The sequence below is a fragment of the Nannospalax galili genome, unplaced genomic scaffold (genome assembly GCF_000622305.1).
Source record: "Nannospalax galili isolate Female #2095 unplaced genomic scaffold, S.galili_v1.0 scaffold690, whole genome shotgun sequence".
Taxonomy (NCBI): Eukaryota; Metazoa; Chordata; class Mammalia; order Rodentia; family Spalacidae; genus Nannospalax; species Nannospalax galili.
Genome location: NW_008329288.1, coordinates 1,939,303 through 1,951,324, shown reverse-complemented (window position 1 = coordinate 1,951,324; position 12,022 = coordinate 1,939,303). Strand labels below are relative to the sequence as shown.

The window sequence follows — 12,022 nt, the reverse complement described above, 5'->3', positions numbered from 1 at the left end:
ATTGGGGGGGCAGGAAAGTGGGGCTTATAAAACCAGCTCCCTTCCGTCTGCCAGCCATGATCTGGGTCAGGATGTGTTTATTTTTGTCCCCTTAAGATAAAGGAAAAACAGCTGTGCTAAAGTGGCTCCTGAAGTCTCTGGTTAAAAGGTGGAATCTGTTTATCTTGTCTTTGGAGAGCAAAGGAAAGGCAGGCTGCCTTTTAGAAGAGTCTGCTTCCCTTGACTTCAAAGACCAGGGTGCTTATCAACTCGGTTCCCTTTTCTCAGGGGCTTTCGAGGTCCATGAGGCCCTGTTGGAGATGAGGAGGGCTGCTATGGTTTGGAACCCTAATACTAACTAGCTGTGTTAGAGTTCCAACCACAAACTTGTCAGCTAAAATTTGCTGGTAGAGACAGAAGGAAAAGACAAAGATTAAAATCCATATTTTCCTTAAATATTCCATTTAGCAACATCACACCTACTATTCCTTTTCTGTTCAGAATACCATCTAAGATTAAGTTGTCATGTCTCTTTAGAAAGTTTGAGACCATCATGGTTCTTAGGACATCCCTTGTTTCCCATGACCTTGACAGTGTTGAGGACTATTGATCAGATATTTTGTGGTTTTCTGATAGCTTTCTCATAGTGACTCTGGAGTTGTGTATTCTTGGGAGGAAGAGTAAGTAAATATCATTTCTTAAAATTATGTCATAAGAACTATCACCACAACTGATTACACAACTTGACTTGGTCTGAAGTCGCTTGTCAGGTTTATCACTGTGGTCTCCATCCAATCCTTGTCACCCCTTCTTCCTAAGCTACTTTTTTTTTCTGCCCACACTTAAAATTGTTCTAGTTAAATTTGGTTGAGAGTATAGTTGTGGGAATGGCTTTTCTGGTAATACTTCATCTTTCTACCTAATCTTGTAACCAAAGTTAATATTTTAAAGATCATTTAACTCTGCCTATTCAATCAGACTTCTATGGTGTGATCATCTTATTTAAATTTATCCTTTAGGAAAACAATGTAAACAATCTTACTTGGTCTTGAATTCCTCCTGTAATCAACTTTTATGAGATAAACACATAATTTTAATCTCAAACTACATTCCCTATTTCTCTTTTATTACCCATCCTTGACCCTAGCCAAGAACAATTGTGTATGTGTGTGTATGTTGTAAAAATATCATTACTGAAAGCAGTGACCTTGGAAACAAGTTGAAAGCAATGACTTATCAACACTATAAATTGCAAAAAACATGTGGCCTTAGGTTGATAACAGAGTCTTCTATATCAATAATCTGAAATTTTTCTGCATGACCTACTTGTCCATTTTCTCTTGTTTTTAAATTTTTCATTTATCTTATTACTTGACCACATGAGTATTTGATTCTTTGAGTATATTTATTTCACTGTTCAATTGCTCATTTTGCACCATTGATAAATGTCTGTCTGCTCCTGTGTCCCTTTGATATGCCCAATATTGGACTGGGAATTCAGCCTTGGGCAAAGTAAATCCTATTTAGCATATTTCTAGGGAATAACAGAGTTGTCACAACCCAAAAGTTCATGCATCTGGATACACTGATCAGGAAAAAAATTGAGTAGGCATCACAAAATCAAATCACAACCAACCAGTCATGAGATAAAGTCCATGATCTGAGGCTCAGAATTCATGGGGAAGAAAAGGAACGAGTTTATAGATAGAACTCTTTTCTTGCTCAACAAAGCCCAAATTTGGTTTTGTTAAACCTTGATTCAGGAATATTTTTAAATATTTTTATTTAAATATTTACATTTAAAATTAAATATTAAATTAAATATTTAAATTAAATACTTAAATTTAAATATTTAATTAATATTTTTAAAGACTATTTTGAAACTCAAAGCTAAACAGTGTTCTTATTCTTTTTCCTACACTGACCTCTGCCATCCTCATGCTTTGAGAGGTAAGAGCCCGCATACATCAAAATCCCATGACAAAAACTCAAATATTCATGTAACATTGGCTTTTATAACCCAGTTGTCTACTTTGAAAAGTTGTCTTTACGTTTTTTGTTCATTCTAACTGTAGAATCTAAATTGGGAATTCCTTAGAAAGAATTATATTCTGAGACACAAGACAAAGGCAGGAGGTACACTTAACTACTCTAGTAAAGCAATTCATTATTTAAGATTTTCACGTGGCATAATAGGGGTGAAAAAACTCATGGGAATCCAGGACCAGGAACTGCAGTGGATTTCTTAACCAGAGAAACATGGTTACCCGATGTAACCACCTTGATCCCAGCACGATGCTCTAATATTTGTACCACTCTGGTTTTCCTTGGTTCTTGTTTCATTCGATGTCTGCCTGCTCCCCTTCTCATTGGTGTTACCTTTCTGCTATCTCATACAATTTGTTTGTTCATACTTCGTCTTACATGGGATGGGGCACATTATCACCCACTCATGTCCTACTCAGCTTTAACTGTGAACCTGACACAGCCTCCAGTCATCTAAGAGGAGAGCCTCAATTAAGGAATTTCCTAGATTAGATTGGCCCATGGGTATGTTTGTGGGGTACTGTCTTGATTATTGATGTGGGAGGGCCCATCCACTGTGAATGATGCCATCCCTAGACAGGTGGTCCTGGGTTGTACAAGAAAGCTAAGCCTAAGCCAGTGAGCAAGCCAGCAAGCAGTATTTCCCGGTGGATTCTGCTTCAAGATCCTGCCTTGAGTTGCTGCCCTAACTTTCCTCGATGATGGACTGGACTCTGGAAGAGTAAGACAGATAAGCCCTTTCCCCCTCTAAATTACTTTTCGTCAGTGTTCTAGCACAGCAACAGAAAGTACAACACATGACTTCACCCCCTTGTGTACATTCTGCTACTTTTAATTACCATGAAAGACCATTCTCATTTTTAATTCATTCCCATGGGAAGAAACTGAGAAGCCAATTTTGAACAAGGCCTCCATCCCCAGTCCCATCACCCCATTCAAGCCAGAGCCTTGATAACATAAGTCGAATGAATCGACACCAAACTACTTCTTGCATCATAATTTCCACTAATAAATTACCTCTAAAATATTGATGTCTCGTCTCTCTGTTACTTCTGTTTTATGGCCTGAGATTCTTCCATGACATCTACCAGAGAAAAGCTTGCCTCAGGTTGTCAGCAAATTGGGAAGCTAGGGTTAGCTGTCCCCTACTTCCAGAACCTTGGAGCAAAAGTACTATGCCAGGAAGACAGAGAATTCCAGTTCAGAAGACTGGGTGTAAACCAAAACAGAGTACAGACAGACTTCTCAGTATAAAGTTGGGATATCATTTTCACCTAAGAATCTGTGTTTTCATACAGCGATAATCATTCTGAGCCTCCTACTGACAAGCAGCATTATCAGCAAGCAAAAACTCCCTGCCAGGTGTGAAAAAAAGGAATTTGCAAAAATTTGCTCATCAGTGAGGCTGAGCTGCCCAGTTGCCCTACGACTGCTTCTTCTACTCCCCACTGACTTTCGTTTCCCTAACATTAGTTTGAACAGGAGAGCAAATACAACTTTGGGGGAAATTAAAGGGAGCAGTAAACTAAAAAGAAATGGGAAATCTAGGGGATAATCAGCTCTAGGCTCCCACTGGCAGGTTACAATAGTTACTATGTTTGCAACAGATGAGCTCTGTCCTCTTTTCAAAACTCAAGAAGTTGATATCTTCACAGTTGGTCATACATGACAGTCTTAAATAATGATACATGCTCTTCCCTGAGGAAGTGAAAGAGGGAAAACAACTTTAATGGCTTTATTTTCTCTTTCCATATTCCTGGGAATAATCCACCTTCAAATTCCCATAGCCTCCCTCTATTCATTGCTAACCCAGAGAAGGAATTTTATTCCAACCTCTTTATTAGCCAATATTGCCTTAAGGAAAAGTACATCTTGTTACACTTTGAACAAGCCCACTCATCCTCATCCACCCCACTCACCCATTCAATCTAAAGGCCAAAGAGCCCTACTGCTTGGTGGTAAGATTCCTATCACTCTATACCCCACATTACCTTTTTTGGAGAGTATATAAATGTTCTCAGCAGCACAGGACTGTTTATGCTTCAGTTTGCAGGATCTCATGACTTCATAGCATAACCCAAGATGATATTTCTTACATTTATAGCACATTTTTCCAACATCTACCAAATACAGAAATAGGTACTTAGATAACAAGGTCTAGAGAAGGTCTCTGGACTTAAGGCTTCACTGCAGGAATTTACTATTGCCCAGTGGTTCTAACTTCCCTGGAATAAGATTCCTACGAAAATCCTGAGAGAAGTTTATAGACACAAACCAAATGTGTGTCGTTTAAGGAAGTCAGGGTTCCTGTAATATTTGTTCATAGGCCTCAAGTAATAAACTCCTTGTCTAGACTGATTGTTTTGACCACTAACGGGTAAAAGGAAACAAAGAGATATTCACTTCCTTACTACCAGAAATAGAGTAAGTATACAAGAGAGAAGATTGAACTCAGGATTCTATAGTAGAAATGGATGACAGTCCTCTCCAAAGTTGGAGGGAGGTTTGATCCTAAACAAATGAACCAACGATTTTGCCAAATTTACAAATTTACCAATGATTATAAACCCATGATGGCCATACCTTCTTGAGGCACATGAAACACACCTGTGAAAAGAAGGAACAGAAAAATATTCCTTGTCAGAATCTCCCAGACTTCTGCCAATCCCCAAGAGGCAGTTTTGGAAACTCTTCCTTTACCATCATCCAACCACCTCTTAAGTGACCACCAACTGCCTCTTTATCCCCAGAACTTACACCAAGATGGACAGAACAAAATAAATGTCCCCAGTAGAAACAACATCTTAAAACCCTTGTTATGGGTGGCTTCCTGTGGAAGGTTCTGCCCTGTTGTTTTCCTGCTTGAGAGGAGAGGATGACCTGTCCTTGGGCTCGTTATGTAAATTATACAACTATAAACTTTCCAGGACAGACAGTATCTCCATGTTCCCAGGGCCAAGTTATCATGTCTGACCCCCTCATCACAGTACTAAATCTTCAAAGGAAAGTAAAAGTGTAATCTTTTTGATTCACAAAGACTGATGCTACTTCAGGACTTCGGATTCTAATAAATCTTGCAGTTGTATTTCACAGTTCCCATCGTCTTAAAGAAGAGTCTGACAGCAAAGCTCACCCTTCCTGCCTACTGACTTCCTTTCAACCTGTATACATTTTTCTGTCTCCACTGCTATTACCATGATCTATATTATCATTATCTGGACCAACCAATACCTTTATTTTCTGACTTCCTTGTTTTTACTCTTGTCCATTCACAGTGATTTCTCCAGGTAGAATCCAGTGAATCCTTTCTAAGTCAAAGGTGCTATGCTGTGCCCAAAACCCTCCAATGATTCTCAGCACATTTAGGAGACAATTCAAAGCTCTTAGGGCTGGGGCTCAAGAGATGGCTCAGTGATTAAGAACACTTGCTATTCTTCTAAAGAATCCAGGTTCAATTCTCAGCACCCACATGGCTGCTAACAACCGTCTGTAACTCCAGTTCCAGGGGATCTGACACCCTTTTCTGGCTTCTGCAGGGCATTTCATTCACATGGTACACTTACATACATGCAGGCAATGTGTGTAATTTTAAATAACTTTTTTTAAAAAGCTCTTAGAACTGACAGAGCTTTCCCCAGTCTTAACAATGGCTGCCTCTCCAATGTCTTTTCCTTACTTGCTAAGGCCCCTATTCAGACGCCACCACCCCTCAGACACAGCAACATTATCTCATTAGTCTCTGAAAAATGGAATCTCACTACCTGATCGGACATATCTATTTGTTCACACCTTTGCTTCTCAACTACAAATAAAGCAAGAGTTTTGTTTTATTTAGCAACAAGAGGCGTTTAATATAGAAAACAAACAAATACATGTGAGATGAATTCATGATAGTCTTCTCACAGTAGCTCCTATGTCCATCCAGTCCATTCTCCACAGAGCAACCATGATTATCAGATTTCAAACTATAAAAAGGATGCAAGTATTAGATTCTTTCTACTATTTAGCTAGGATCCAAAAACAGTAAACTTGTACATATTTTTATACTTCAAAGTAAAATATGCATACCTACACAGAAATATACATAGCTACATAAAAAATAAATGTAAACCAGTTCCAATATACTGGCCTTTTGGACCACCTTGATTGTAAAAAGAAAAAAACAGCCATAATAAAATTGAAGGAGCTATTATAGTTTAAGGTGAGAGACTGTCTTTCTATATATGACTAAAAGCAGAGAATTAGAAAAACTAAGGTTGATATGCCTGGATACATTCTAATTTTTTTCTGTAGAACTGGAGGAATTAACCAGTTACTCATTAGCAAAGTACAAATAACAAAAAAGTTAAAAAAAATTTGAAACTCATCCATAGACTATGGGCTAATTTCCCAGTATACAAAGAAATTCCCACTGGTTGTGGTGCACACCAATAATCCCAACACTTAGGACATGAAAGCAGATGGATCAGGAGTTGAAGGCCTTGACAGACTATCATATTGAGTTCAAGAGTGGACTGTGTTACATGAAATACTATATCAAAAAAACTAAAAGAGGAAAAAGCTTCCAGAAATTGATTCCAGGTCCTCTGGAAGAGCAGCCAGTGCTCTTAACTGCTGAGCTATCTCTCTAGCCCTGTGCCCAGCCAATTTCTATCTTCTGTTTACTTCACTATGGCAAACACAGCCAATGGCTAACAGCTCTCAAAATAAACCTTGTGTGACAAATTCCCCTTAGGCATAAACAGCCTGCTGGTGGAGGCTTCTTCCCAGCAGACTACAGACTTGGGTAACGCTTGGTTTCTTTTCTCACGCACAAGACATCTGGGTCAGAATGAACAAACACTTCCTGTTCTTCTTCTCCCTCTTCTGCCTCATTGTGGGTGAGTCCCAGACCTGGGAAGTGAGGTCCAGAGACTAGATCAAGGGAATCCCAGGGCATCTCCACCTGCACAACTCTGTTCGTGTGGGCTTAGCTTTGCCCACATGTGTGAGGGAGGATAGAGAGCCTTCCGAATTGTCCCTTTGCCTTCCCTACCGTCTTTTCTGACTTTTCAGCACTCTGCCACTTCCCTCTGGGTGTATAGTCCTCTATATTGTTTCCCCTTCTTCCTCTGATCAAAAACCCTAGCAAGGACATCTATTCTGTTAATAAATTTGTGTCCATTTGCGGGAGCTGGTCAGTCAATAATGAATTATTTTGCAGTTTATTTTAGTCCTCCACATTGGCTACTCATTCCGGGGATCTTTCTTACAGGTGTTTAGAAGAAATTCTGGAGGCCCTAGAATCTGACAAATTTTTCAAAAATGATTCAGTCATTGATCTAAATTCTCTAATATGACAAGTGGAGACAAAGCCTGTTTGTCAGGATTTTTGAACATTACATCAGATACAGTTTGAGACAACACAGCCCAAACCAATAAATGCCCCATTCCAATCTCACTTTAGCACTAGGGAAACATACTTATTTTAAACACTTTATTCAGTATGTGAGTGTGTGTGTGAGAGAGAGAGAGAGAGAGAGAGAGAGAGAGAGAGAGGAGAGAGAGAGAACATGCCCAGAGTATATGTGGTCAGAGAACAACTTTTAGAAGTCAGTTTTTTCTTCTACCGTATGGGTCCTGACTGAAGCCAATCGGGCTTGACAGCGAGCCTTGACCTGCTGAGCCAACTTACCAGCCCAAGATGACATTTTTTAAATTGAACCTGTATTTCAATTTGTCACTCCTCCAGAGCCTTCTAAACATATTATTCTGCAATTCATGAGGCCTTATTTATCATTCCTTTGCAGCTCAAAATACAACATATTAGCTAAAAATATCTATGCAACAATTTGCAATGCAAAACAATACAAATTCAGAAATCCCATCTCAGCAATACCAACTTGTTTGAAAATGTTTTAAAGTGTTCATCCGCATACTATCTCTCTACAGCCCCGTCAAATCAGTCAGGTCACTGTTAATAACATTATTTTTAAGCTAGAGAAATTAACTACATGCATGTTAAATCATTACTCAGAAAAAGAGCTGGGGAAGTGGCTTAGTTGGTAAAGTACTTGCTGTCCAAGCATGAGAATCTGAGTTTGATCCCCAAAACCCCTGTTAAACAAAGTCAGGTATTATGGTATGTGTTTGTAATCCCGCTGCTAAGGAAGCAGACAGGCAGATCCCTGAGGCTCACTGGCCAGTCAGGTTAGCCAAACTGGCAGCCTTAGGACAGTGAAAGAAAGTTATCTAAATGAAAAGATTGCAATTGAGACCATATTTCTTTTATTTGCTTAATGGCCTTTTCTTTCTGTCACTGAAGCCCGAAGAGTTAGTAAAAAAAAAAAAAAAAAAAAAAAAAGGTTCAACCATTCACCACCTAAACACTGTATCATCAGTTGTTCAATCACCTACCCACCCCAGGAAGAGTCCTCTCCTCCCCCAGTCTGACACCTCTAGCTCCATCCCAAGTCCCTGCCCTCACACCAAACCCTGTGTTCGTTCTCAGCAGCTGCATCACTGAAGTGTGTAACATGCCATCTTCATACACCATCAGACCACTGCAGAAGGGGCTTTGGTATTTGCCTTGCTCAGAAGTATGAAGCATGCATGAGCCTGAGGATCTACTACAGTAAGCCAGAGGGTTGGGAGCAGTCCTATGAGAACCTTAAGAGATCTTAGGAGAGTGCTTCAGCAGTTTCACAACTCAGACAGAGACCATAAGTTCAGAATGCTCTGAGCACAGGTAGTGCAGACATTAGATATGGGCAGGATAAATACCACCAGACAGAATTTTACTTTGAAGACACAAAAGCATTTTCTAGCAGGGGAGGAATGAATCAAATACATAGCATTGAGTTGTCAGGGACGACAGGTGAGCAAGCCAACCCTACAACTTGCCTGTGATATCTACACTGCTGCTCTTGGGAAGCAGAAGTTGGAACGTCATCCTAAGTCTGTCTGGAGGGCAGGGCCTGCCTTGGGGAACTTCGATCCCTCCTGTTTACTTTCATTCTTTCCTGTTACAGATAACTCTCTCCAGATCTCTTACATGGTGTGTCAGAGGTTCTGCAAGAAATTGTCGTACAGCTTCCACAATCGGACTTACGTTCATAAATGCTGCCATCACGATTACTGTAACGTCAGACTCTAAGATACTGCAGACTCCCAGGACCTCATTCTAGAAGGTCACCTGTGCTTCTCATCCTGTGTTCTCTACCTACATTCCTTTTCTGCCCTCTCAGTCCCTCAAAACCCATATCATCCTTCTAGGTCCCTTCAGCTTGGCTCTCTCTGAGCAGGGGATAATGACTTCAGTGGATTTTTTTTTTCCTATTACCAGAATGATCATCTTCACTTCACCAAGAGGCCTGCCTCTACACACTAATATTTAAAACAGAACCATTATAGAGCTTCTTATTAGCTTAGATAATTGAGCTAGACCAGAAAAACTTCAACTAAAAATTCACAAATATATTTAACTAAACATCCCATGAATCACCACATTGTTAAACAGAAATAGTGGCAGAGTAGATGATGGACATGCTCTGTAGATGCATGGTCACTTCCTCTGACAGTGCCCATTTCAGACTCAGTCCTGATGTTCTTGGCATTTAAAGTACGTCCTCACACATTTTCACAAGACATAATAGACAAAAGACATAATAAATGTGCTGGTCTCTGTGGCATTCCTAGCTCCAATACGGCCATTACTATTGCTGACAAGATTTATGTCAGTGGCACATTATAGCATCAGTCCTCTTCCTTTTCTAACCTTCCTCCATTCCTTTCCTCCTTTGCCAGTCACCTATCACCTCTCAACATTCCACTGCTATATGAATGTTTCCTCTAAAACTGGGAGATCCTCTAAATCTTTTTCCAGTATGTTCCCCAGCCCTGGAGATGTATAATCCAAGACAGGCAGCCTTTCAGTGTCCATCACCTGTGGTCCAAATGGGTCATACTCAGCAACATCTCCATCTTCACTGGGGAAGCTCTCAGGGCCCTTAGCTCAAGACATAGTGTTCACAATGGATCTGAAACTTCAGTTCTTTACTACCTATATGCAAATAATAAAGCCATTTCACTTAACTTGTTGTGTATGAGTGTGTTCTTTCTCACTGGACCCACACAGGTTACCAGTACATGATGGATGTAAATAACAACCCAGGATGCAATGACAGGTATGGGTTCAATCTAGGAAGCAGAACTTAAATCCAATTAAAGAGTGATTGGTTGCCCCCATAATATTTGTGCCACCATTGCACCAGTGGGAATATCTTGCCAGGCCAGTTATTGTAGTTTGCAGGATTTACTGCTGGGTAAGGTTGATCATTATTATTTTCTTCCAGTAGTTTGCATAGCACCATCTAACACTGTGAACACCAGCCAGTAGAGATGAGACTCTGAGGTCAGCACCAGCTTGATTTCCCCTTGTTTGTTCCACAACTCATGTATCTAGTGTCTTCAGCAACAGGGTCTTACCATTGAATTCTGGTGGGTAACCAAGAGCAGGGACAATGGCCAGTATTGTCTGAGGGGCTATAGGACCCATGGTCAACAACTTCTCCAGAGGGAGCCCATTCCTGGCATTGAGGGTTTCTTTTTCCATTAGCCTATGATGTCTAGAAAGGGCAATATCCCCCTGTTATAAGATAACTCCTTTTAATCTCTTTTGTGATGTATATGTATATACTCTAAGAAGATTCTGTATTCGTATGTTTCCATATGGCTTTTTCTGAAGACCTTTAATGTCATTTATTCCTTCCTATACTCCCTCCTCTGCCCTGCCCTCCAATTCCCCACCCTGTTTAACCCTTCCTAGTCTAATGTTCCACCTTCCCCCATTCATATCACTATATTCTACCACCCCTCCCAGAAAGCCTCTCCACCCCACCAACCAATGACCATTTATTACTTTCTTGACTTCTCTGAATTTCTTAACTGAAGCTTGCATAACTAGGATTTCAAATCTAACATTCAGCTATGAGACAGAACATGTGACACGTGTCTTTCTGAGTCTGGGTTACCTCACTCAGCTCCATCCATTTACCTATAATTTCACAATTTCCTTTTTTAAAACGCTGAATAATATGCCATTTTGTATATGTACTACACCTTTATTACTCATTCATCAGCTGATGAACATCTAGATTGTTCCCAATTTCTGGCTATTATGAAAAAGGTAGCAATGAACATGGATGAACAGGTATTTCTGTAATAAGGTATAGAGTCTTTGGGGTATATGCCCAAGAGTCATATGGCTGGGTCATCTGGTAAATCAATTTCAAGCTTTTTGAGGAATCTCCACAGTCCGCATCGATTTCCAGAGTGACTGCACCAGTTTGCACTCCCACTAGCAGAGCATAAGAGTTCCCCTTCCTCCATATCCTCACCAGCATTTGTCAGTGTTTGTTTTGGGGATCTTTGTCATTCTGAGAGGGGTAAGATGAAATCTCAAAGAAATTTTAATCTGCATTTCCCTGACAACTAAAAATGCTGAACATTTGTAAGTGTTTCTCAGCCATTTCTATTTCATCTTTATAGAACTCTCTGTTCAGCTCCTTGCCCCACTTTTTAATTATGTTGGATATTTTTGGTATTTCGTTTTTTAGTTTTTTGTATATTCTAGGTGCTAATCCTCTGGATAGCTGGTAAAGGTTTTTTTTTTTTTTTTTTCATTCTGTAGGTTGCCTCTTCACTCAAATGATGATGTGCTTTGTTGTACAGAAGCTTTTTTGTTTCATTTGGTCCCATTTGTCAGTTGTTAGACCTAAAGCTTGCATGATAGTCCTTTTCTCTGCCTAAAAGTTCCAATGTATTCCCTACTTTCTCCTCTATCTGATTCAGGGTATTGGGTCTTGTGTTGAAGTTCTTGATCCACTTGGAGTTGAGTTTTGCGCATGGTGAGAGGTCATTTTCATTCTTCAACACGTTGCTATCCAGTTTGACCAGCGTCATTTGTTGAACATGCTGTCTTTTCTTCTGTGGGTATTTTTGGCTCCTTTGTGAAAAT

The 12,022-nt window shown here is 39.9% G+C and overlaps 2 protein-coding genes across 3 annotated transcripts; one reads left to right on the top strand and one right to left on the bottom strand.

Annotated features, from left to right (window-relative positions):
- Positions 1 to 3,586: 3,586 nt before the first annotated feature.
- On the bottom strand, positions 3,587 to 5,222 carry Pate2 (prostate and testis expressed 2). Its single transcript, XM_008835191.1, has 3 exons — positions 5,159 to 5,222; positions 4,017 to 4,145; positions 3,587 to 3,723 (listed from the first exon to the last, which is right to left on the bottom strand). The coding sequence occupies exons 1-3, from the start codon at positions 5,220 to 5,222 to the stop codon at positions 3,587 to 3,589; spliced, it is 330 nt and encodes a 109-aa protein (XP_008833413.1).
- A 1,576-nt stretch (positions 5,223 to 6,798) lies between these two features.
- Pate3 (prostate and testis expressed 3) lies at positions 6,799 to 10,081 on the top strand. 2 transcript variants are annotated; one of them, XM_029564204.1, is made up of 3 exons: positions 6,799 to 6,905; positions 8,519 to 8,638; positions 9,036 to 10,081. In XM_029564204.1, exons 1-3 carry the CDS (start codon positions 6,857 to 6,859, stop codon positions 9,158 to 9,160), a joined length of 294 nt encoding a protein of 97 aa, XP_029420064.1. In that variant the 5' UTR covers positions 6,799 to 6,856; the 3' UTR covers positions 9,161 to 10,081. The 2 variants fall into 2 exon arrangements, with proteins under 2 accessions (XP_029420064.1, XP_008833054.1); XM_008834832.2 differs by having other exon boundaries at positions 8,516 to 8,638.
- The last annotated feature ends 1,941 nt before the right edge of the window (positions 10,082 to 12,022 follow it).